The sequence below is a fragment of the Cladophialophora immunda genome (genome assembly GCF_000835495.1).
Source record: "Cladophialophora immunda strain CBS 83496 unplaced genomic scaffold supercont1.4, whole genome shotgun sequence".
NCBI classification, from domain to species: Eukaryota; Fungi; Ascomycota; class Eurotiomycetes; order Chaetothyriales; family Herpotrichiellaceae; genus Cladophialophora; species Cladophialophora immunda.
Window position 1 is genome coordinate 4,463,509 of NW_015622544.1, and position 24,534 is coordinate 4,488,042.

At 52.9% G+C, this 24,534-nt stretch overlaps 8 protein-coding genes across 8 annotated transcripts; 4 read left to right on the plus strand and 4 right to left on the minus strand.

The window, feature by feature from the left end:
- Positions 1–164: 164 nt before the first annotated feature.
- PV07_07889 (uncharacterized protein) lies at positions 165–4,855 on the minus strand. The gene is made up of 2 exons (XM_016395006.1): positions 1,952–4,855; positions 165–1,902 (listed from the first exon to the last, which is right to left on the minus strand). The coding sequence occupies exons 1-2, from the start codon at positions 4,295–4,297 to the stop codon at positions 445–447; spliced, it is 3,804 nt and encodes a 1,267-aa protein (XP_016248425.1). The 5' UTR covers positions 4,298–4,855; the 3' UTR covers positions 165–444.
- Positions 4,856–5,306: 451 nt separating this feature from the next.
- On the minus strand, positions 5,307–7,264 carry PV07_07890 (uncharacterized protein). The gene is made up of 2 exons (XM_016395007.1): positions 6,988–7,264; positions 5,307–6,936 (listed from the first exon to the last, which is right to left on the minus strand). The coding sequence occupies exons 1-2, from the start codon at positions 7,050–7,052 to the stop codon at positions 6,270–6,272; spliced, it is 732 nt and encodes a 243-aa protein (XP_016248426.1). The 5' UTR covers positions 7,053–7,264; the 3' UTR covers positions 5,307–6,269.
- A 103-nt stretch (positions 7,265–7,367) lies between these two features.
- Positions 7,368–9,907, plus strand: PV07_07891 (uncharacterized protein). Its single transcript, XM_016395008.1, has 3 exons — positions 7,368–8,015; positions 8,069–9,369; positions 9,420–9,907. Exons 1-3 carry the CDS (start codon positions 7,721–7,723, stop codon positions 9,564–9,566), a joined length of 1,743 nt encoding a protein of 580 aa, XP_016248427.1. The 5' UTR covers positions 7,368–7,720; the 3' UTR covers positions 9,567–9,907.
- Positions 9,908–10,065: 158 nt separating this feature from the next.
- Positions 10,066–12,208, plus strand: PV07_07892 (uncharacterized protein). The gene is made up of 3 exons (XM_016395009.1): positions 10,066–10,442; positions 10,530–11,372; positions 11,433–12,208. Exons 2-3 carry the CDS (start codon positions 10,934–10,936, stop codon positions 11,921–11,923), a joined length of 930 nt encoding a protein of 309 aa, XP_016248428.1. The 5' UTR covers positions 10,066–10,442; positions 10,530–10,933; the 3' UTR covers positions 11,924–12,208.
- A 110-nt stretch (positions 12,209–12,318) lies between these two features.
- PV07_07893 (uncharacterized protein) lies at positions 12,319–14,690 on the plus strand. The gene is made up of 2 exons (XM_016395010.1): positions 12,319–13,312; positions 13,401–14,690. The coding sequence occupies exons 1-2, from the start codon at positions 12,584–12,586 to the stop codon at positions 14,487–14,489; spliced, it is 1,818 nt and encodes a 605-aa protein (XP_016248429.1). The 5' UTR covers positions 12,319–12,583; the 3' UTR covers positions 14,490–14,690.
- A 221-nt stretch (positions 14,691–14,911) lies between these two features.
- On the minus strand, positions 14,912–16,252 carry PV07_07894 (uncharacterized protein). Its single transcript, XM_016395011.1, has one exon. It carries the CDS (start codon positions 15,614–15,616, stop codon positions 15,266–15,268), a length of 351 nt encoding a protein of 116 aa, XP_016248430.1. The 5' UTR covers positions 15,617–16,252; the 3' UTR covers positions 14,912–15,265.
- A 1,787-nt stretch (positions 16,253–18,039) lies between these two features.
- Positions 18,040–21,042, plus strand: PV07_07895 (uncharacterized protein). Its single transcript, XM_016395012.1, has 4 exons — positions 18,040–18,682; positions 18,733–19,403; positions 19,491–19,808; positions 19,872–21,042. The coding sequence occupies exons 1-4, from the start codon at positions 18,439–18,441 to the stop codon at positions 20,424–20,426; spliced, it is 1,788 nt and encodes a 595-aa protein (XP_016248431.1). The 5' UTR covers positions 18,040–18,438; the 3' UTR covers positions 20,427–21,042.
- A 21-nt stretch (positions 21,043–21,063) lies between these two features.
- On the minus strand, positions 21,064–23,554 carry PV07_07896 (uncharacterized protein; the record flags this gene model as incomplete). Its single annotated transcript, XM_016395013.1, has 2 exons — positions 21,064–22,199; positions 22,261–23,554. 2 exons carry the CDS (start codon positions 23,552–23,554, stop codon positions 21,145–21,147), a joined length of 2,349 nt encoding a protein of 782 aa, XP_016248432.1. The 3' UTR covers positions 21,064–21,144.
- Positions 23,555–24,534: the final 980 nt, after the last annotated feature.

Below are 24,534 nucleotides of genomic sequence, written 5' to 3' on the forward strand. Positions count from 1 at the left end.
GTTCAAATTGGCAGACCTTGAAGATGGAAATTCAATGTTCAGGAGTGGCAGAAACTGTGTACAAAACCTGGATCACGTGGGCGGTGAGAGTGAAGCCCCTTTTCCCGGCCCCTGGATTTGTGAGGCACGCGACCAGGAATGGGACAGATACTACCTCGTACTCTTCTTATTACAGGATGGAACATTTTGTGTATATTGACAATCTCTCAGAGCGCCCCTGACGCTAATCTACATGGCAGAACAGATTTGCTCGGGTATCTGACTATCCAGCTCCAGCAGAGAAAAACACCCCTTTACCAATGTGACAGTTCGGTGGCCTTTCCCCCTCCTACATTGCTTCCTAGCACAGCATTGAATGGGCATTATCTTTTGTCACATCCCGGGCACCCAGTGCTCAATACAGATCCCTCTGGACCTTCATCACATCATCGTCCACTTTCCTGATCACTTTCTCACACTTCCCCGTCTCTGGAAAAACTTCAGAAACCCCGCCTGATCCTTCTGCACATTACCTCCCAACTTTTGTGGCGGCTTTTCATTTACGCCCGGTGGTGGTCCTGAACTCATCAAGTACGCAGCTAAATCCGCAGTACCGCCACCATTTGAGTTCGTGGTAGCATCTCTCGGTTGGACGCGCATCTTTTGTCTGTTTCGCTCTACATGCGGAGCATGTGTTGTTGTCGTCGGTCTGTATTTGTCCATTCTTGAGCCCACCTGTGTTAAGTGAGGAGATTCTGCGCGTGCGATATTGACTGGTCTTGTGTTAGGCGTTGCAGTGTTCCCGCTTGCGTGTGGATTATTTCTGGCCGATGACGCTGAACCACCAGGTAGGAAGTCTTTTAGCTTGGTGCTGCTCGTCGATTGCCTCACCATGCTTGCTGGATCCGGCTGAGTAGGGTTGGGCATTGCAGCAAGAATGGGTTGAGTCGTCATGCCAGGAGGAGGTGCGGTGTTCCGGAGAAAATCAACAAGTGATTCTTCGTCGGTTCTGCGTCTCGGCGGCTCGTGCTCCTCTTCCATCTCTTCTTCCTCTTCATCAGAATAATCGATCGCGTATGGGTCTCGGATTTTCGGCCGGTTTCTCCTGGGCATGCCATCTGTCTCGGGAATGACGGGCTGTTTCGATATTGCAGTTGCAGAGGATCCAAATCCATTCGTGAACTTCCCGGCAGCACGGTTTGTCGAGTCCAGTAAGCCAGTACGGGAGTTCATTGATGAGGGCATTGATTTGACCGTCATTGCACTTTCTTGAGCGCTGCCGTCAGAGTTGCGTCCCTTGGCGTCGAGCTCAGGCGGAGGCGCCAGTGCATTCAAATCGTCAGAATCCATCGTCGTTCGAAACGGGGCCACGCTCCGGTCTATCCGATGTTCGCCAGGGGCCCTTGGAGGGCCTTCTCTGATGAAATCAATCAAATCGGAACTTTCGGCCGTTCGAGGCCCTCGGGCATCTCTAGCCTGGTACTTCAATCGACTCGAGGGCTTGCCAGATGTTGTGCTAGGACGGTTTTCACCATCCACCCCAAAGACCTTTTCCCTAAGAGACAATTCCGCCCTGGCGCTTTGAGCAGTAGCAGGACGCGCACTAAGCAACTTGGGGAGCTGTGCCTCATGTTCTGGCCCGGTAGACCGTGCATAATCAGCGAGATCCCGGGTGTTGTTTCGCACCATCCGAGCCTCACGCGGTTCACCAAGACGATTCTTAGGCTTAGAAGGCGAGGCGGCAGATTGCTGACCAGATGTTTGCGGTTGGGTTGATTTGATAGAAGTCGCAGGAGGGTTTGCTCGGAGACCGTCTTTCGCAGAGCGAGACGACTTTGGGCGGACTTCTTCTCCCGGAGGCGCAGTCGTCCTGAAGAAATCTGCCAGTTCCTGAGTCTGGCTTTTCACCTTTACCTTTCCTCCCTGTAAAGTTGTCAGCGCTTTGCAAAATAGAAGACAAATACTTGCATACCACATTGGCAGACGCAGGTGTCAGAGTATAATGGAGCGTTTCGTCGCTGTCAATCAAAAGATCAAGACTCTTTTTCGCTCGGTCCAAGTCCTCCCGCGGCCACACTTCCTCGTTGTCTGAACGAAGCCGAATGTGTTGCCGTCGAACTGTCCCAGAACCTGATGTTGATGGCCTTCCGTCCTTTGCGCTTCCACTTCTTGAACGGCCATTCTGCGTAGCCAAGGCTGAGGTCGCAAACCGCGGGATTAACTCTTGCGGTTTCTCGGCTGGCTCTTGGTTTTCCGACGAGTGGTACGATGGTGGCAGTTGCTGGGGAGCTCGCATTTCGCTTTGCAAGTATTCGGGTTTCTGTGGGTCTAATGACGATCTCCTATTCGGAATTACCGCCGGCCACGCAGATGTTGTGCTTGGTGTGGTTGTAGCTGAGTTCGCACCAGCGTCATTTGAGCGCGCCATTCCTTGCACAAATGAACGGGTAGAATTTGGGTTGCTATAGCCTGAACTCGTATCCGGTGTTTGGAAGATCGTCGCGTATCCCAAATTCGAATACCTCGAACTGCGACCAGCGGCTCCGCTTTCCCCCTGAACTTGTTCATAATCATGGTGATTTGTGATCTGTGGCTCTGTTTCGTCTGCGGCTACCTCTTGCTCGTGCTCATGAATATCATTCGCAGGGCCAGCAACGCTGAATCCAGAATCTCTAGGGTTCGTATGGTCGTTTGCGGCCGCGGCCCCTTCTCCATCGCTGGAGCTCAGAGCCAGGTCTTCGGGATCGCCTGTACCTTCGTGAGATTCTGGATCCACAACATCCATGCCAGTGGCTGACAATCGCGTTGGTATATGCATCCGTTCGAGATCATCTCCTGTGTTATTTGACATTCGTTGTTCTCCACCAGATTCAGGAGAGACTGGCGGAGTCAACTCGTGGCTCGGCCGTTCTCTCCGGAAAGCTTTGGCTGCTTCAACGTTGAGTGCACCAGCGATGGTAGCAACAGTGGCGCCGATTGCACTTGAACGCAGAACAGATCTGCTTCCATCCCGAGGGTGTTGAACTTCCTCGTCCCTTATCCCCTCTGTGTCGCCCATTTCATCCTTGTCTCCATGAACAGGCAGGGGTGGGGAGAGTCCTGATCTAGTCGCCAACTGTGCGCTGGAAGAAGCTTTGGAAGAAGTTGGGACCGATCTCGATCTCCTTCTACTTGGAGATGGCCTCTCTGGATGTTCATCGGCAGCTGACGAAGCTGGGAACTGGCCGGGCATAACTAACATGCTCGTGGGCCGCCGGTCTCCCGGAGTAGGGCGCTGTTCATTGGTCTCTACTTCTTCGAAAGTACGAGCCAGCCCCGGTACCTCTATTTCATCGACATCATTTTCGGTCATTGGTAGAGGGATGTTTGCTGGCGTAACAGATCTACTTCCTTCTTCTTGGATCGGCGGGATCACTGGAGCCGCAGGGAACTTCCATTCCTGCATGGGAGACTCTGGGCTTAGGGGCGACATAATGTTGGGCGTTGTGGGACGTGAGGACATGCTGCCGCCAGTCCGGATGCTGCCCTTCCATGACCGCCAAAGTCGGATTAGAGGCCCTTCTTTGCCGATACCCGACATGTCTATCTCTTCCAAGAAGATCACATCTGGGTCTGGGTGCTGCTGGGCGGGAGCCGTTTCTCGAGCCGCATCTTTGATGTACAAAGTTCGTTTCCTTGCATGCTGCGCCGCAATGCATAGGGCTTGCTCGGCGATGAATTCAAGGATAGTAGATAGGAAGATCGCAGAGTGTGGGGAGATTCTTGCAGAGGATCTGTAAGCCTCTTTCACTTGACTCAAATGTTCCCTCACGTCGTCGCCATCCAGGTAATCCTCCTCGTCTTCCTCTTCCATGTCTCCAAGTTTGGCATAAACCATACAGCGCAGCCTGGTGAGTTTCCAAGCAAGGTCAACGTCGAACTCAGCCCGGGGGTCAAGGACAGCTGGGTGGTTTTGGATATTCTCCAGTTCGTCTTCTTCCAAATAGTCTTGTAATTCCTCGTCAGCAGCTTTTATTGCTGCACGTCCCAGTCTCTGTTTTAAGACCAGCGGGATTGCAGCTCTGACTGCACCCAATGCAGTCGACTGCGATTTGGACAGAATGTCATAGAGTATCTGATCCAGAAACCCATTGAGCAAATGGACGGCGTTGTTTGAAATCTTGACTAGACGATCAATCTCTGCGTAGACCAGCTTCTCGGCTTCGGAAACTGAGACGTATGAAGGGGGTGCTGCGGCGTGTGGGAGAGTGGCTCTCGTAGATTTTGCAGACATGGAAAGGACGTCCGTTCCTGACCCCATGCTCCGTAGTTGCGCCATGTTGGAGAGATATCGATGCAAGGAAGGGAGCAGGCAGTGAGGAAAAGAGTTGCTGCTGGCAGGGCAATTGCAGTCGCAATAAAGCAATCAGTGATCCATGGGGATGCCCGGGTTGATACGAAACTGAGTGCGGAAATTAGTCTGGCAGAAATCGACTCAAGCTTCGTGGCAATTGAGGACTCTGCAGAGCGTCGTTATGAGTATCGAGGCAAGACACTTCGATTGGTCACTATGCTGAGTTCGAGTGAGGCGTCTGCGAGCCCTTTCTTGCGACTGGAAGCGGCGGTCGCAAAGGATGGACAGGGCGATGATCACCGGTTCCGCTCCGCAGTTGAGGGAGTTTGGGGGAAATTTCGAGGCTGAAAAGGTCAGTCCCCCTATTAACACAAGTGAAAGAACGAGCTGCGCTGTCGCTGTCAGCTGGACGATCGCTTCGACTTTGTAGAAAAAAGAAGGTCGAGCGCAATGAAAGTGTCAAGCAGCGACTGTGAGGACGGACTGAGCAAGGACGAGTGACTGAGTGATTGATTGCTGGATGGCGTCCGCGGTCGAGTGCTGGGCTTTTTCGGGGCTGGTGTTTCAATCGGGACATGGGGTGCCTCTCTCACTGTTTGACACCCATTGCTGTGGATGCTGCCCATCACGGACCCAGGCCCCGCGCCCAATTGCATCCTATCGGCCCTGAACTCTGGGTGTGCTTAAGGGGAAGAAATCCGGGCATGCTACTGGTCCTCTGTCGGAGCTGCATGATTTCCCTAGCTAGCTGGGGACAAGCCCATGGCCTAGTGGACACATGTTCGTAGGTGTCCGAGTTTGACTGCTGCTCTTCGACGCCTATGCAGGAAGAAGCCCCGCTGCCATTGGCCTCTGACAACGGCCGGCCACCTGCATCCCCTGGCCTTAACTGGGCACTACAGCACCAGGCCCCCCCAGACGCCCACAGATGGGGGAATCTAGTTGAACTGTTTATCTGTAGCTTCTACCTATACTATACCAGTCCTAGGTATTGGCTACCTACTAGGTATGCTTCGGGTGCCACCTTACCCTTTTCATCCTCCTCCTACGTACAAGGCGGCGCCCCCCTGAAGCATGCATGCAAGACTCTCTCAAAGGTAAGACTACATCAAATTCTACAAGTCGCCCTCTTGGTCCCCAACGAAGTTTTGCCTAGCATGCGCCAATCCACTTTCAACGTCTACCGTCTTACTTCTTTAGGAGGTTCGACCTATTTCTAGTCCTTCACCGAGTAGATTGATCGCACGGAGCACTGACTGTCGACAAGAACAAAGGCTATGCGCCCCACTACAGAAGCGTGGCTTCAGTAGCCCCTGGTAGCCACATGCTACTAACTATCCGTCTTGACTTGAGTGCAAAAGGTGGAGTTAGGACTTTGAGAATATTGACAAGAAGGAATCATTTCCACGTAAGCGAGTAGAGGATTTCTCCCAAGCGAAAGTGCACGTCCCTCTTGCTTTTGAGCGCCGCGATATGCCACAAGCCGCCGACTCCTGTCAGCTGGTGGCCGGCGAGGCGAAATTGTTGAGAACTGTTTGACATCCTTCTCCGGGAGATCTGTTAACGCACATGGTGATGTTGTAGCCCTGGTTATACCGAGTACAACCCTCTCTGAAACCGGGTGGTAATAGCGAATGCCTCAACATCCTGTTGCCCGCTGCATGATGATGACCGCTGACATTCAGCGCAGTGCGGCTGCATTGACGAGCCAGGCATTAGGAGGAGTCGCCCGTGTATCTGACTTGCAACCGTATTAACGAGCCGTTAGAACAGGACCGATGTGTGAACGACACAGGGAGCTTTTGCGGTATGCATCAGTCTGTCGGTCGCCCAAACGCAGGTGGCTCGACGCGTCAATCATCGCTTGAATCAGCTGTTTGGCCCAAGCACGAGGCTGACGCGGTTCTGAGCCACTCGATTGCTCATGGAGAAATGCCACGTCTCAAGACGTGTATTATCACTTGAGAAGGCCGCCGAGGTCTCTTTCCATGCCAGAGACACGCTCTTCCAAGGCTTTCTTCCTAGCCTCCAACTCGCGGATTTCTTCCTCTTCCACCTGGAAATCCTCTTCCATGAAGCCAAGCGCATCATTGTGGTAGACCGGATCTTGCTCCAGATCATTCTTATCTCCCCCTTCTTCAGGATTCAATGCCCGGTTCGTGCGGTTTAAAAGCGATTGTTGCCCGGAGACTTTGTCCTCGAGCATAGCTATCGAGCTTGCGACTTCTCGGTGACGATTGCGGAGGGCTCGAATTCTGTCTGTCGCTCCTGCCACGGTGTACACCTCACAGAGTCTTTCTGCTCCGCGAAGGAGGACTTCAACGTTCACACCTTCACGAGATCGCCCACTGCTAGATTGTCTGATCTCCTGGAGCATCTCTTTGCCCAACAGCGCTGAGACCGCCGATTGTTTTATGGGACGCGCGGACGGAAAACCACTCTGACGGCCTTGAAGACCATTTTTCGTGTCTGTAGGCCGAAAGCCATTCTGTGGACGATTCCTGTTGATAGCATTGGGGTCGATTGAGAAGAGAGCGCGCTCATGAGGTTCTGTATCGCGAATCAGGGTTGTGATCTCCTGATTGTTGAGCAAAGCATTTGTGAAGATCTTGGGGGGAGGGAATCTGCGACGCAGTCAGTGAAAGAGAACGAGAAGGCCAATGTTATATGCATACTCCAGCTCGGATATAGACTTCGCAGACAATGAAATCTGCTCTAGATGGTTCGCAAGGAGAGCCATCTTGCTGCTCAATGTTGAAGCACGTGTCCCAGTTTTAGTTCTCTCACCTGCGCTGTTGCTGTATCTTGCAGTTACAGAGTGTACGAAGCGACCATGATGTCAACAGCATTTGAGTCCCCAAGAAAGTACATCATTCGCACCGTCAAGGCGCCTCATAAGTGCATCATGGGTTCAATGAATGATTTGTTGGTGATTAGTTTGTGGCGTGTGGAGAGACACCGAACGCGTCTGTCTGTTGTGCCTGGCGAGCTGCGGCTGCGCTATGAACAGCAAGCGCCAGCCAAAGGTAAGAAATCACCACTAGTTACTCACTGACTGCATCTCCATTCCCATCTCCATTCAGACTTCTGTTGCTTCAACCCAACCCTTACCTCATCCCGAGCATTCTCCCTTCAAGTCCGACCTCCTTTTCTCGGGTTTGCACCGCGATTGTATACCCTACAAAGTCGATCGCATCTACGGACCTGTGATTGGTGGCGGACCAAGACCTCGAAACTCCGGGCATATGCCAACTGAGTAGCCCGATCTTGCCTTGATACAAGTCCTCCTTTCCATACAAGAGACCTCCGCACAACAAAGATAAGCCATACGCCTATCTCAGCTTGACCCTGCCTCTGCAGCAGTCCGATTCATCTCCCAGAACAACATTTCTAGCTTCCGCCGAAGACATGAGCGGCGACAAACCCCATCTCAACGGCACCGATCCCACCCGGAATGGCATCAACGGTTCGGACGACGTCGAAATGAAGGAGGATTCTAAAAATTCCAAGAAGACGCCAAAGCAAGCGAAGGAAAAGGATGGCGATGACGAGATGACAGTTGTCGTTCCACCCGCAAAGGGCTCCAACACTCCAAGTGCACCTCAGAAAGCTACTGACGTAGATCTTACAAATGGGGCAATAGATGAGGAGGACAAAAAGGAAGGCGAAGAGGAAGTTGATCCTCAAGAAAAGGCAATCGAGGGTGAGTCGCACAGTATTTCAGTTGTTGGAGATGTGTTACTGACATCGATCCAGAAATCAAAGCCAATCTTCCGTTACTGGAACGCGCTGTCAGCCAGTTTGATCCTCGATTCAGCCTGAGAGTCCTCCGTTCCATACCTTCGATCCGAAAACACCTGTCCGCTTATGTGATAGCCTCTGTTGTTACCAGCACTTACGCAACACCAACTGCGACGGCAATGTCACTCCTCAGCGCCGTTAAGGATGACCCGTCCTTTCCAACCCAACAAGTTGAGGAATGGCATGGGAAGAGGGATTCAGTACACCAAAAGAACTCACACAAAGAGGTCCTCCCCGAGATAGACGTCTACCTGTCGATCTTGGTACAAGTCCACCTCTACGATAAGAAATCAGTCAACGCAGGCGCCCAATTTTCAAGCGCACTGGTTGAACATCTTCGGACGTTGAACCGTCGAACATTGGATTCGCTGTCGGCTCGGGTGTACTTTTACTATGCGCTATTCTTTGAAGAAATGGCGCCCTTGCCCCCTTCGCCTGCCGCTGCGTTGATCTCGATCCGGAAGCCTCTCCTTGATGCTCTACGAACTGCAACACTGAGAAAGGATCAGGATATACAAGCTGCGGTCACGACTTTGCTTCTGCGGAATTATCTTTCTACCTCTCACGTCACTCAAGCAGACCTATTGATATCCCACACCAAATTACCTCCCACTGCTGCCAACAATCAGATTGCCAGATATTTGTACTACCTTGGGCGTATCCGAGCAATCCAACTTTCGTACACTGAAGCTCACGAGCACCTGACAGGAGCGACGCGGAAGTCACCAACGTCCTACAAAGCCAGTGGGTTTTATCAAGCATCGACCAAAATGCTTATTGTGGTTGAACTATTGATGGGAGACATTCCGGACCGTGCAATCTTCCGCCAGCCCAGTTTAGAGAAAGCATTGCAGCCATACCTTCAACTCGTGCAAGCCGTCAGCTCTGGAGATGTGATCGGTTTCCAGACCTTGGTTCAGCGGTACAACGCCACCTTTAGAAAAGATGATACGTACACCCTGATTTTGAGACTGCGGCAGAATGTGATCAAGACCGGCATTCGCATGATGTCTCTGTCGTATGCGAGAATCTCTTTGCGCGATATGTGCTTACGACTTGGACTAGACAGTGAAGAGTCTGCAGAGTACATTGTGGCAAAGGCAATTCGCGATGGGGTCATTGAGGCCAGCCTGGATCATGAGCGTGGGTACATGAAGAGCAAGGAAGTGGGAGATATATACGCTACCAGAGAGCCGGGCGACGCTTTCCATGAGCGTATCCAAGCTTGCTTAGCTTTGCACGATGAGAGCGTCAAGGTATGTGACTTCTAACATGCTTCGCAAGTCTGGTGCTAATCTTGGAACAGGCTATGCGTTTTCCCATGAACCAACACAGATTAGAGCTCAAGAATGCCCAAGAGGCACGTGAACGCGAGCGTGAGCTTGCAAAGGAGATCGTGGAGGGAGAAATGGACGATGACGATGCCCCAGGCGGTGATTTCGACGGGATTTGAGCTGAAGGAAGCATCTTGTGTTACCTACAAAGGGATGTTTGGGCAAGCAGCGAATGGCCGACCTTGACAGAACAGGACGTAGGGACGGGATTGATCCTCTTACAAGTCCAATGAGCATACATTCGGGAAAAACAAGGACTGTGGACCTGGAGTTGGGTCAGCCAGGTTTCGATGGGTCTCAGGGCCTTGCTGAACTCTAGAGCGTCGTGTTCAGTGATGGCAGCTATTTCCATAGCTTGGCCACACATGTAATAGTTTCCTGAAATACCTTTGTTCAGTCGCCTGGATTTCAAAGAGCTGCGCCCACGCCCACGAGCATCTTGCTTTTAATTCGGCAAATTGGTAGCATTCTCCAGCCTTGTAGCCTCGCCGGAACAATCTCGTATCAATGATTCTTCCGAACGCGCGGAAACTGCCGGATTGTAATTGGTGGACACGGACACGTCCACGAAATGCCAACTTCGCACCAACTCCCGTCCGTTGCACAGAAAACATAGGTACTGAACTCAACATCAGCGTCTACCTAGAGCCTATTGCTCTGTAGAAACGATGTCACAGCCTCGCACAGCGTCTCAAATGCCTGTGCGGACGAGGTCGCGCTCACCTACTTCCCGGCCGACGACTCCTCTCCGCCCTTCGTCGCGTTCCTCATTCCGTGCCTCCGTCCACCAAAATAATGGGATCTTCACGGGGCCTGGATTGCCGCTCGACTCGCTGGAGCCCCAGTTCGCAGAATTAAGTGATTCGATGGCTGACCTGGAGGCGAATTTGATGCACTTGCAACTCATGCACGAGAGTCTCAGTCGGTTTGGGGAGAGTTTTGCCAGTTTCTTGTATGGGTTGAATATGAATGCCTTTGTTGTTGATTTCCCAGAGGTGAGTCGCATGTCTCCATCTCCTCTTTGACATTGTCGCTCTGTGACTGCTGTCGGGACGGCGTTGACAGTGATGTTTCTGCTCCAGGCTCCAATCTCTGAGTCCATCAAGCGCTGGCAAAAGCGTCAGCAGGGAGACCAGGGAAATCTCGACGATCAGTCGACGACAATGCAAAACAACACCACCGCTGGTGATGGAAGGCTCGGCGAGGGCAGTGCAGATGCCACCTTTATGACTGCAGCAGATGCAAGTTTCGCAAGCTTGAAGGCAACTCCACGCCGTAAAAGCATGGCTCCATCGCTAACACCCGGAACTACCTCAACTATCAAGCAGAGCAATCTGCCTGCTAGTCGTGGAAATGCTGCTGCAGGGACAAGAGGAAGTAGAGGAAGTGTCAGCAGCCGTGGTTCGAGAGGAAGTGGTCTACCACGGGGTAGAGCGAGGGGAAGTAAGTAGGCGACGGTGTCATCGAGTTGCAGTCTCACGACATCATGGCCTTTTGTTCTCGCCGAGAGAGTCCATTAGGGCTCTTCTACGACGCCGAGATACTAATTCATCAACCCCATACGCCAGATTCGTGGATGGAATCTGTCCGGCCAGACTTGTTCTTTAAGCTGTCCTGCCATGCACAATTAGAAAAGGGGGACTTCTCTTCTAGCGCTTGTCATCTCCAGAGCCTGTTAGCCACCATTATCCGTCGACAGGCCGTCCCAGTCGACAACACCATCATCTCCCAAGGACGAACCCTTGAAAGCGAGACAAAGATTCCCTGCGTACAGACCACCGGAAGACGTCGAGGTCCAAAAGCCCCATCCATCACACGTACGACTTCCAAAGCTTTATCTCACTCAACACCCTCCTCCTCGCACTCCTCCTTCTTACCTCCGTCTTGTCAATATTGTGTTAAGATGGAAGAGCTCCAACCAAACAGTGAGTACTTAGCTACTTCACCTGTCACCTACAAATAGCTTACTAACTCTTTCACTACAGTGACTTTGTTTCAGTACGAGGTCGTCTACAAAGGAAGGTTGAGTGACAAATTCGAGGCGTTTTTTGAGAACATATTCCGAGTCGCGGCACTCGATTGGGCTTTGGCTCACAAAATCAATGCTCGTGTGACAGGGCTCCTGGAGACTTTGGAAACGGGTACCAGGGACTCTGAGGACTTGGATCAGGCTCAGAAAGAGGAAGCTGCGGATGACTTGGCCTTGTACGTAGGTTACCAAGACAAAGCCATTGCGGCGCACGTCCAGGCCCAGTTCATTATCCAGGCGTGCGCTAAGCTCTTCGTCTTCATGATGTCGGTTCGCTACACTGATGAGAATGGAGTCCGCTTGCCGCCACAAAGCCCAGGACAGTCGCACTGGTGGACTTATGAGTTCATCGACTTGGTATCAAAGGCTCAAGAGGCGATGTGGGATGATGATGATATCGACACCGCCTTCAACGACATTCCTGAAGAGCTCTTTTCTTACCCTTGAAGAAGGCGTTCGACCAGGGTACACGGAGAGTCGAGGGCGGGTTGCAGTCCATGACGACCTACTCGGTAGAAGTTAACGATTTGCTTTTTCTGGTACTGGCCCAGTGCTGGTGAGGCTGTGAGACCCTCAAAGAAAGCGATGAAGAGAGAGGCCGTTGGGTTGAGAGGAAATGGACGCCATCTTCAGCAACGTGCTTGGAGGAGCGGGCTGGATTTGCAGGCGACGCGGTGTGGAGATGGTCGGTTACCGCCAAAGAGTCTAGACCTTGATATGCAAGGCTGCGACAGGTGGGTGGTCTATTGGCCCACCGTAGTTCTACGGCGAAGCTTCGGCCGCTGGTAGCGCAAGAAATAATCGCTTCACTCCCAAAAATGTTCCTTGATTGTCGGCCACCACCTCGATCCACAATAGCCCCAGTCTCTATTGTCCTTGTATTCACAAATGGGAAATGGGTATTGTCACTGCTAACAGCTATTGAGGAGGATCACAGGACAAAGGGCAACCTCATCGTGGATGTTTTGCTATTAACACATTTTGCCTCTTCTGATTTCTCCTGAACTCGAAATCTCCAACAACCCACTTTGTTTTATATATATCCACCTCGTCCCCTGTTCTAACCCGTCATCCATCTTCATCACCCCGAAAGATTTCTCGATAGTCATGGCTTCAGCGCAATACATGCCCACGGCGGGCTGTGAGCATCTCGATGCCGACGCCACCAGCAAAATCAGCGCCTTTCGCGACAACAGCAACAACCACCTCGACCCGGACTTTGCAACCTACTCGTGCGTCTCGTGCTCTCTCTCCGGCAGCTTCGCGGTGCTGAACAAGCACCTCTCCAAAACGGAGCATGGGTTCGCCGTCTCTCACAATTCCGTCTACTGCGGTCACTGCAATGACCTGATCTACGACCCGGCATTGTTAGTCAGCAGCGGCAAAAGCAGCGCCATCAGCAACAAGGTCAACGGGGTGAAGCGGAAAATTACAGAATCCAACGACGGCGAAGACGACTCCTATCTAACAGCAAATACCTCCCAACGACCGTGCGGCAGGACCGGTGTCCGCGGCTTGTTCAACCTGGGAGAGACTTGCTACATGAACGCTGTGCTGCAGATGATGGTGCACAATTCCCTACTGGCAAGCTATTTCTTGGGAATGGGCCACCCGATTCACACCTGTCCGATCTCCAAGGAGCCTGACAAGAAGGACAAGAACGATTCCGACGACGATGATGACGAAGACGGGTCTGCGGAAGGTTCTCAGAATAAGGAGCAGAAAACTTGCGTCGCGTGTGGAATGACGGAGCTATTTTCTGATGTTACTATGGTGGATCAGCCTCTCCCTGCCCATGCCGTCAACCTCTTATTTGCTTCGTGGAAGAATATTCCGGTAAGTTGCTATCCCTTCTCATTCCTATGGCTTCTCCCTTCCCCTGTCCCGTGGTTGGGTAATCCTAATGCTCATGCCCCACGAACAGCAAATGTCCGGCAAAGGCCAGCAAGACGCTCAAGAGTGGTTCATCTGCATTATCGACCGCCTACACGAGGGTGTAGCCCAGTACGTTCCCTCTTCCGAAAACAAGTCCCACGCCACCAACCAGGCCAACGGGATCGCCACACTGGATAAGCAATGCGTCTGCTTCTTCCACAAGGTCTTTTACGGGCGCTACAACAGCCAGATCACCTGTGACACGTGTCACACCGTGTCGAGCAGAGAGGACGAGTTCTCGAGCATCTCGCTAGATTTCCAGAAACAGATGAAGAAGCGGAAGAAGGGGGCCAAGGACGGCAGCACCAAAGAATCCGCCTCGAAAGAAAAAGATGCCGGTGGCGGCGGCGGCCACGATGGAAGCAAAGACGACAAGGAAAACGCGAAGAAGGGCGACGGTACCAAAGCATCTCACAAGGACAAGGCCGCGGACCTCAAAATCACCATCCCCACCGTCCAAGACTGTCTGCGCGCCTTCACGGCGCCCGAGCCCCTGTCGCCAGAGCAATACAAGTGCAACAACTGCAACACGCGGCGGTCCGCCTCCAAGCAGACGCGCATCCGGAAGCTGCCCGCCATCCTCTGCGTGCACGTCAAGAGGTTCGGCATGAAGCAGATCGCCAGCGGGGTGTTTGGGCCCGAGAAATACGAAGGCAAGATCGACTTCAGCTTGCACCTCGACATGGCCCCGTACACGACGCGGCCGCCCACCAAGGGTGCCACCGAAGCGGTGAAGAAAGACAAGAAAGACGGCGGCGAGGCCGAGAAAAAGGACAAGGACAAGGACAAGGACAAGGAGAAGGGCAAGGAGACCAAGAATCCTTCCGCCCCGGCTTCTGCAAAAGCGGGTGCGAGTGCGGGTGCGAGAAAGGAGAGCGAGTTCATGTACGACCTCGACTGCGTGGTCGTGCATCAGGGCGAGCACGCCCAGAACGGCCATTACTTTGCCTTCTGCCGCCAGGACAACAAGTGGTTCCGCTTCGACGACGAGATTGTCAGTGCGACCACCACCGAGGACGTCTTGAGACAGGAGGCATATCTCCTTTTCTACAGCTTGCGCAGCCTTGAGAAGATCTGAACGCCGGACGACGGGCGCGCGGGTTGTGCGTGTGCGGCTTGGTTGGATATTGGGCTCGCGGGCTGGGTTGCCGGCGTCGGTGCGGACAGGAATATGGATGGGCATGGCAATCAAATAAGGGGGGCGCTACCACCCAGGCCTAGAGCATGAGTAGAATGCACTTGTAATTACATCTCAGATCTGCCTCCCTCGGGTGCCCTATTTTGTCGAATTGCATATGCGACAACTTCCTCTCCTGTCCTGATCGGTTAGTCAGTACGTTGGTCCCTGTCGAAGTAGTGCAGGGATTATCGCCGTTGTCAACCCCCCCACATTTTCAGCATCTGTAAGAGAGGATGTGTACAAGTACGAACCCTGCTGCCTGTGACCTTCGGCAGACCACTGTCAGTGGAAAAGATTGCTTGGAACCACCATTCGTACTACTCGTACATTCAGAGGATGGTGCGCGGCATATCAGACGAATACGTCCCCCGCCGTGTCAGATACACATAAAGCTCGTGATACGTCGCGAGACACCTCCTACGATTCGATATAAATATTGCTTTGAGAACAGGGCGTATCCATGGCGCAGAAATGGACATATTTCCATCCATTTGACAATGTGCTTCGACACGCTAAGCTATATACAGACTAGAACTCATACCAATTAATCATCAGCATGTTGTGCACCAGCAAAGGATTCCCTCTTTGACCGCAGTTCGGTTCCCAAGGATTTTGGTGAAGAGAAGTGACAAGATCATCGATCCATGATGTGCATAAAATATTGTGCAGGGCGGTCAGCCGTAGCGCCGAAGCGGGAGCCAGTGCGGGATCGACGAGATGGTGTCCTTGTGACCACTTGCAGCGACGGCCAATGCAAGTGTCGGTGGTACGATAACGTGCGGGAAATGCAGTGGTATGGACAAAAGGAAAGGGCGCGGGGTGCCCAAAGGTGTTTCATGCATTGATTGACGCCTAGACGTCCAGGTAGAGAATAATACGCTCCAAAGGCACTGGGTAGAAGACAAATCGGTCTGCCAACCATTGCCAAGGGAGGAGCTAGCGGGTTGCACGGCACCGAAACCCATACAAGGCTCGGAGCCTCGGACAGAAGAGTCGGCCGAAAAGAAAAAAGTCGCCATTTCCATTACTGAAGAGGTGGAGTATTCGCTGAACCAAAGCTTGAAGCTTTTTCAGAAGCGTTGTTGCAGCAGCGACGATGTGGATCGAGGCCTTGATTCGACGAAGAGGAAGATATGAGAACAAACTTTTCTAGGGCATTTCTTCGGCGAGTGGACGAATACTCCGTAGACCTACCCAGCGGTGACAAAGTTGGGTCGGTGGTCGACTTCGGCCCGGTGTGGGAGACCCGACTACGGGTAGGAGAGTATCCTGGTCGCCTAGGTAGGCCACCTGCCTGGCTTGGGCGTTTCAGGTTGCAGGATTATTCAACCAGTGACTCCATAGAACCGTTGGCTGTCCTGGGAGAGCCAGAGATATTTTCTGTATCGGGTTAGAGCCGCCGCCGATGAAACCGATGACCAGAGATGGTAATACAGCCAGTTCGGGTGTGGCGTGCGGGAAGTGATTGGGTGGGAGGAGAAGAGATGAGAGGAGTGCGGGAGGAAAGGCACGAGAACGATGGGTGCTCATGGAAGTCAGCAGAAGGTGACAGGAACAGGATGCTGAGAGCAGCCATAAGCGAGGGCGAGAGGATCCCAATGATTCATTTTCCATCGACAATGGAAAGGTGTACGAAACCCGCGGTCAGCATTGCGCGTAGGTGACAGTGACGGTGACGGTGACAGTGGAGGCGATGGAGATGGAACCGATGGGTATCTTAGGTGTTGAGCGATGAACGGGTACTGTGAATGGGTTGAGCAGCAACAATGTGTAGAGTGCGGTGGTCATGGAAAGACTCGTCAAGATACAGCAATAGTGGGAGCGCAGAGAGTCAAGTAAGGGCAAGGCTGGCTTGCCTGAAACGATGGCTCAAAAGCAGCAGGACAAAGTCAGTTTGGGAAACCGCATCCTAACCATGTGCTCTCTCTCCAGACTCTCTACACTTCTCCAGCCACCGGATTTCCCGTGCGGGAACGACGTGGTGCACCTGTCAGCATCCTCCGAGATGCCTGAGAAGCTGTCCGCTGAGTCACCGCTCCTCCGCCGCCGTCCACTGCTGTTTGCCGTTTGAGACCAACATCTCAATCTCGCGATCTCGATCCCACCAGGCCAGTCATAGACCACTTCTCACACCACACTCTCTAACCAGTCGCCCGGTTGGCAACTCGGCATTCCCCGTCTCCATCCAAAGTACCTTTTCACACCGCGCGAATCGAACGAGTCCCGTGCCTGACCAAGAGTCCAAATACCACCATCACCAGATCCGTGTGCGTGTTCGGTGTCTGGGGCCACGGAATGGCTCGGAAGGACACCTCATTTTCTTCAGAACTCTAGTCGTCTACGAGATAATGACATCATCTGGGGGAGGCTGGATGATGGTAGCAATAGATGTGAAGAGAGTGGAATTCTTGAGCAAATATAGACACTGATGCGAAAAAAGAGTCATGACAAGAACCAAACAAGAATCTGACGCGGGAATAGGTTCAACCTGTCCAAATCTGGAGTACGACAAGAGGAATTTGTCTCCAATAATTCCGCGCTGATCGCGGCTCTGGACAAGCACCCGATCTCGTCGCCCTTTTTGTCAGCAGGGCCAGGACTTTGTCAATTTACGACAGTTCGACTGCGACGTATCCGAAGTAGGGCGGCGGAGGCTAAACAGGAAGTATCCTTCCCGGTGGGGGCCCACGTCTGGGGACCAGCATCTTGAGGGAATTTGAGCTCCCTTGACAGTACGCTATCGAGTATGGCGCTCCTCAGAGAAAAGAGTGCGAGAGTGTGAGCTTTGTCGAAGAGCTTGGGCCAACAGCTCTACCTGATCTCCGCTCGTACGTGACTTTGCCCCATAAGCGCTTCTTCGCAGGAAGCTGGGCTCGTTGGTTAAGCGAATAATTTTGCGGGCAAGGGTGCCTGCGATCTGACGTGCCTCTCTGCCTGGCTGCTACCTAGTAGCAACTCGTAGGCTCTTCGCGAGTACGCCGAGCTGGTCCGCCCGAGCTACCTACGAGGAGATAGAGACCCCTGCCTGAGAAAAATAAGTAAGGATAATAGTAATAATACGCTCTGGTCCCTCCAAGTCGCAAGGCCCGGTGCTTGGCCCTAAGAGCTCTTCGGTGACCCTCGTTGGGCTCTGGTGGGCTCCTGTTGGCCGTTCCGGGCAGCTGCCAATGGGGGCGCCGCTGAGGTCAAGGGCGTCCAGGGCCTTTGGAGCTACTGCACCTGCGGGCCTTGTCACTTCTTGACGCCTCGTTCGATTTTCCTCCGGCCGGCGATAAGAAGGGCCAGAGTGGGCTGCAAGCTACAACACGCACCACCAGCACCACTCTTTCGCGCATCCGAGAAATCCGGCCACCAGTCCCCAAGATGCGTCCAACTGATGCCAACAGTCGATGGCATGCTCCATGGCTGCAAAAGCTTTTGCTCTGCTGACCTATTCGTCCCTTCGTCCCCGTCCTTGCGCGATGCCTGTGTGCAGGCCCTCATCCGATGACTCGCTCCAGTCTCCACGACCGGCCCTCGACTCTTTAATAATCTCCCGTGACCGCTGCATGTGGAAGTCTGTGTTCGCTCTCTCTCTCTCTCTCTGTACTGATCTCTGTTCCTCCTGTGAACCAACGTCTCCCCCTGTGTGTATACTTGATCCCTCACGCTGCCCTTCTTCGTATCGACTGTCCTCGCAGTCCTCTCCCTCCCCGTCACACCCTCCGCCGCCGTCGCATTCCGTCCTACCGCTCTTAATTGATCTCTAACTCCACCCTCCCTTCTTGAACGAACCAAGCTTTCGAGTCAGGTGGGCGTTGGTGTAAAAGAAGGAGCATTGAAGACCGTCCAAACAAGTGTGAGCCGAATGGGTTTGTCGAGATGGGCCATTGCAGCGGCGCTGCTTCAACTCGCCTCACTTGCACTTGCTCATGGTCACGATGAGGAGCACCATGATATGGATATGAAGAAGCCGGAAGCCCCTCATGACAATGGAGGAGAGGTCGACCCATATGACATGCCCAGCTATGCTGGCCTGGGCCAGCACCAGAATATGATAATGGCACATGTGGTCCTGATGGTGTTAGCATGGTTTTTCATTCTTCCAATTGGTGAGTCGGCAAGGGCAAGGTGGTGAAGCGTTTGTTCCTAACCAGAGTAGGCGCCATTTTCAGCATTGGTCGATCCAAACTCGCTCTTCCAGTTCAATTTCTCTTCCTGCTCGTCAACGGCGTTGGGCTGCTGTTTGGGATTGTGTACAACATCAACACTCCAGATTTGTACGTGCACAATGCCCACCACAGAATCGGCTGGATTGCCACCTGGATCATGACCGCTCAGGTCATTGCGAGCCTGTTGTTTGCCTACTCGCGGAGAGGCAAGCAACCCGCAGCTCCAGTCGGGGAGAGGGCAGCGTTCCTCCCAGTTTCAGTTGAGAACATGGCCCAGCATAACAGGCGGCCGCCCTATAATGCTTACCGCTGGTCCGGCGACAGTGGCCAAGGCACCGATACTTCCTCGACGCTGCACAGCCGTGACGGTTCTCCAACGGTTGTGGGTCGACGCGACACCTTTGACGACTTCGAGAAGCCTGAGCCCGTGCCAGACTCGGAAGATGATGAAGACGTGCAATTGCCGCAGCAGCCTAGCCGGCAATCCCGTTGGTTCCGCATCAGCTTCATCGACAGATACCTGTCCGCACGAATCCCCAATCTGGTCTCCTCTCAGATTCTGCGAATCATCGAGATTGTGTACAATGTGGTTGACAGACTGATTCTGGTCCTTGGTTTCATCGCGTTGGTGACCGGATTCATCACCTATTGTGGTCTTTTCGTAAGTGTTTCCCTAACTGCGCCCCTTTCATCACTAGGGCGCAGTTAGCCATTCGAGAGCTTGCAGAGACTGACCAAGTGTGCACAGAGAGCCAACAACGTCTTCACGGGGCTTGCCCACTTTATCAAGGGAGGAATTTTCTTCTGGTACGGTCTGCTCACCCTAGGACGATGGATGGGTTGCTTTGCCGATCTAGGCTGGGCTTGGAATCTTAAGCCGACCCGCAGCGAAGTCGGCCAATGGAAGTCGAAAATCCCCTCGGCTGAATTCACAGAATCCTTTGTCATTTGGCTGTACGGTGCAACCAATGTCTTCTTGGAGCATCTTGCTGCTTGGGGTGGCCAGTGGTCGGCGCAGGACTTCGAACATGTCTCGATCGCCATCATGTTCTTCGGCGGTGGATTGGTGAGTTCCTCTTTGTCTCTGCTCTTAGTTTCCCTCGGGTGCCTCGGCTAAACCATTCCCCAGTGCGGTATGCTTGTTGAGTCCAGCATCGTGCGACGATGTTTGAACACCGTTGTCGACAACATGCCCGCCCGGACGGACGTCCATCCTAGCGAAGCGCTGGAACTGCGCGAAACCCCGAAGCAGTACACCACATCTCTCAACCCTATGCCCGGCTTGGTCATCATCCTCCTCGGAATCATGATGTCCGCGCATCACCAGGACTCGATGGTTTCCGCCAACGTACACTCACAATGGGGCACGCTGCTGGTCGGCTTCGGTGTCGCTCGTATGTGCACCTACCTAATCTTGTTCCTCTCTCCACCTAAGTCGGTCTATCCAACCCGACCCCCTACCGAGCTGGTCGCCTCCTTCTGCTTGATCAGTGGTGGCATCATCTTCATGGCCAGTGCCCGAGACATCATCCACTATATGGAGACGACAGGCCTCATGGCCATGTTTGTGCTCACTGTCACATGTGGGTTCACAGCGTTCATCATGGCGTATGAGATCATCGTGCTGTCACTCAAGGGCTGGGCCATGAGGAGGGAAAACAAGGGCGCGGCCCCTAGATTTTGAGGATTGAGCCATGCTCCGTGCAGTGTTTTCCTGGTCTGACTGCGTCGATCGAAGACCTGCACGTGATTGTCGAAAGCCGCTCATCCCCCACCACCCCCAATCTCAAAGGAGTCGGGAGGACCTCCAATCACGCACTACACCAGAACCCCCGAGCTTTTTTTACGTTGTACAGCTTCTTACGATCATTACCCTACTGGGCGGCTCCTCGCATCAGACATAGCCTTGTGGAAGACCGACGCCCGAGTATAACGACGATTTACGACACGTCCCGAGTTTTGGAGAGACCTGCCTAATGAGGAAGCGAAAGGGTGAAACGAAATGGGAGAGAGGAGGCTCATCATTATGTGATCTGGAATTTTTATTAAAACGCACGATACCCCCTTTTACAGACGCCGCGCGCCGGTCACGTTCTGCGTCGCTCAGCACTGCCATAGGCGTCCGCGCATCCAGTGATACCCCCCCAAATCCATAGATTATCGCAGCTAGTGGATAGCTTGCTTTCTAGCTAGCTAGCTGGTTATTGTCCATAGCAGCAGTGGAAACACTGCCCTGGTGTGCTTTGTCCGCATTCGGGCGAACTACTAGTATAGTAATCAAAGAAGAACTATTGTTACAACTTGCCGCGTTCTGAATCTAGACGAAGCAGACCCTTTTTCCTTCTCCTGCTCAGCGACGGGATGCCGTCCCTTGTAACCCTCCAGCGTCGCGTGCTTATGTACTACAGTCTACCAAGGCCATGATCGTCTATAGGGTGGAGCCGTGGGAAAGCAATCGATGGGCCGGTGATGCCGGCAAGGATGTCCGTGAAGTCCTCACAGTCCCAGCTCGGTTCGAAGCCGTGTTGGTCGCTCTTGTCGTCTGGCGCATGGCACCCCAGAGCTCCCGGGTCATTGACTCTGCGAGCAAGCTTGCGGAACGCCTTTGTGTCTTCGGATAAGCCTGAGGAAGTGGTGATGACAGAAGGCGCCGGCCGCGGGGGCGGTGGCATGCGCATGGGGCTCTTTACGAGACTCCCGTTATTGATGCCCGTCGAATCCGGGTGGGTGGACTTGGTCTTCCTATCTGGAGCAGTCGACTCGAATCGCGAGGTTGCCACCAGCGTCCCATTTTGACGGTTTAAAGAAGCTCTGAAAGTCAAGGGGGGTACATTCATGTCGTCTCCTGGCTGATTTGGCTCATGTCGAGTGGGTGGCGCTTTGAATTTCCAAGCATCAAATGGAGGCGCTAGGATAGTTGACTGCACGTGTTTGTGCTCCGTTGCTGGTTGGGGAGACAAGCTGCTTGAGTCGACTAGGGGTCTGAGGTTGAGAACTTGTCTAAGATAGCGATTTAGGAATTCGTGTGGCGATTGCCGGATTTGATACATGGCCTCTGCGGCGAAGCTAGACAATGAGTTTGGGCCAATCAAGAAGCTGTTGGGTGGTCCAGATTCCCGAGCAAAGAGCGAAGAGAGAAGGCGGCATAGGATGAAGCATGCATCCAGATTGGCAGAGTGGTAAGCTGTCTGGGGAAAGGGTGCCGGCCGAAAATCAGTGGCGCACTCCGGCTGTTTCGAGTCGAGCTCCAACAAGCCTTTTCTGCAGACAAGAAACCAGAATAATGTGAAGGTCGCATCTTCCAATCCCTGGTCCGTTAGTGATTCAACTTTCGTGTACGAATCCAGAGTCGCGAGATCCGCAATTATCATGGTATGGCACTGATCGAGGAAAGCGGTAAAGCCGGAGGTATATTCGGGAGGAAAAGAACGCAACGGATTATCTTGAACAACTGGATCTGGCCCAAAAGTTAGTCGATTTAGGCATCTGGCAGAACGCTCTGAATTTTGACCACCAACCTGGATTGCAGATATACGGATAGCATGTACTGTGCAGAACAGTAACCAAGTCCGCGCTGGGGGTCGGTAGCCCGAAAACCGAGGGAAGAGGAGTGACGTGTCTCCAGGAAGGTTGCGTATAACAGGACATGCGACTGAAAAACGTCAAGTACTCTCGATGTTGAATTGTCGGATGAATCACTTTCCGCCATTCTGTCTTCCATGAGTATGGGTTAGATTCAGCCGAGTGCCAGGGTTCGAGTTCGAGAGTAGTTATTCGTTCAAAAGGTCGAGCACCCCTGCACCCCCACCCAGCCTCGCCCATTTCGTACTCATAGCAGTCAAACAGGGTTGCGAGGAATCGGAATGTCCCCAAAGATTCAATTTCACCTGTAATGCGGAGAACTGCATCAAGCGCGGAACAAGCAAGTTTCGCATGGTCCAATCCTGAACAAGATCGGGCAATGCCGATGGCGGCTTTGACAAGAAGTTGTAAAACAGGACCCTTATTGGCAACAACATGAAAAAGATTCTGAGTTAGAGCATCCTGCTCAGTCTCTGGGTGAACAAGATCATCAGGCAGCGAGATCTGTCGGGCATGCGACATAGCGCTGCCCAAGATCTCCACAAAACAGATATAGTGTAAATCGAAAGCGCTCGAGAAGTGACCTGCTGCGGCAAGAGCATCTGCAACATTGCCCATGCTCTGCCAGAACTCCAGAGACGTGCACCATTGACGAGATTCAGCGTCATGAATCTCAAAAGCGGTGGGCTGGAGGATCGTGCGTTTAGAAGTCATCCAAATCTCGGTTGCGTCGGTGCAAGGATGATATTCAGTAATCTTCTGAACGAGCTCGAGTAATGACACCAAGTCCTCTCCATCTGAGGGCCGTTCGTTAGAGAGGTCGGTAATAGGAGACGAATAGTTAGCGGTAGTCGAGCTCTCCCGCGATGCTGATCCTGGAGAGGATGCTCTGATGGGGGTGGGACAGGTGCTCGAGCTTGGATTCGCAAGATGCGTGGTCGCACTAGGGCGTTGACTCGTATAGCACGGATCGACTTCAGAACACAAGTGACCATCCGACGAAGAGCTACGGGAGAGGATATTATCTGGATTTGCTTGAGGGGTGGCAAGGGTCGAAATCGATCCAAAACTCGGGAGAGGCACTTCGGCAAAGTTGTGTGTCGTCCCCTTACGATGATATATCGAAGCGTGATCGGGCAAATCATGGTTCGATGGGACGTAGGCAGAGGCCAGGTCAGTCCTGCTTGATGATAGGCCCTTCTTCCTCGTGAATAGTCCCCATCGACCCATCTGTCTGTTTAACTGTGAGGTCCTTCGAGGCAGCAGAGCAAAAGAGTCAATAATCCGTGAAACTTATCAACGAAAGAGGATTCAAAGACGGGACTCTCTTGAAAATAACATGACTTACGAGGCGCGGAAACCATGCTTCTCCCACAGCAATTTAACTATCATCGTTCGGGAACAACGTTGTTCGTGGTATCTTGTCACCGCCTCTCGTAAAGGTGCCCAGTCGAGGTCGTAACGATTTCTAGCCCGGCGTGGATTCGCAGGATCGTACTCCCTCGAAAATCGTGAATTGCTCTCCATCATATAGCACGAGCTCGGGATTTACTGTTTGCACTGTGAGCACTATGTCATGCTCCAGGCTTGAAGGACCGAAGATGTGGTGAAGTGCCTTGGATCGCCTAGACAAAGGACTCTTCTCTTTAGTCTTATTCTGCCAGAAAATGTGACCGTGCGAGTAATTCTCGCAGCGATAGAACACCAAAAAGAACCACTCGAGCAAGACCGAGAGCGGATTGTAGCGAAAGACAGTTGTATTGAAGTCAGCGCGCGGGACGTCTTGTTATTTCCTGATTCGGTCAAGCAGCTCGTCCTTGGCTGGGGAAAGCTGGTTGGTGGGTTTTACCCAGCTGAGGCTGCTGGACGTGTGACCGGTGTGTGGCAATGCGTCAGGCTCTCAAGTTCGAATTTCCTGCTTAAGATTAGTACTGGCACGCTAGGAGCAGTCAAGCCACAGGAACAATGAAATGAGTCCCTTCCCGGGCGGAATGTTACAGACAGGATCAATGCCGTTCGTACTATGGGGGTATAGTTCCAAAAATGGTTGATGGCCATGAATTGCCCGTCGATTGTCATGCGGTGTCGTATGCAGCATCTCCTATTGCACCGCCATCACGTCCAGGCGATTCTCCACCTCTTACGCGCACTTGACCAGGGGTTATGTGGTTCCGTGATGAGGTGTTGCCTCCTGGAATTCCAGAACAGGA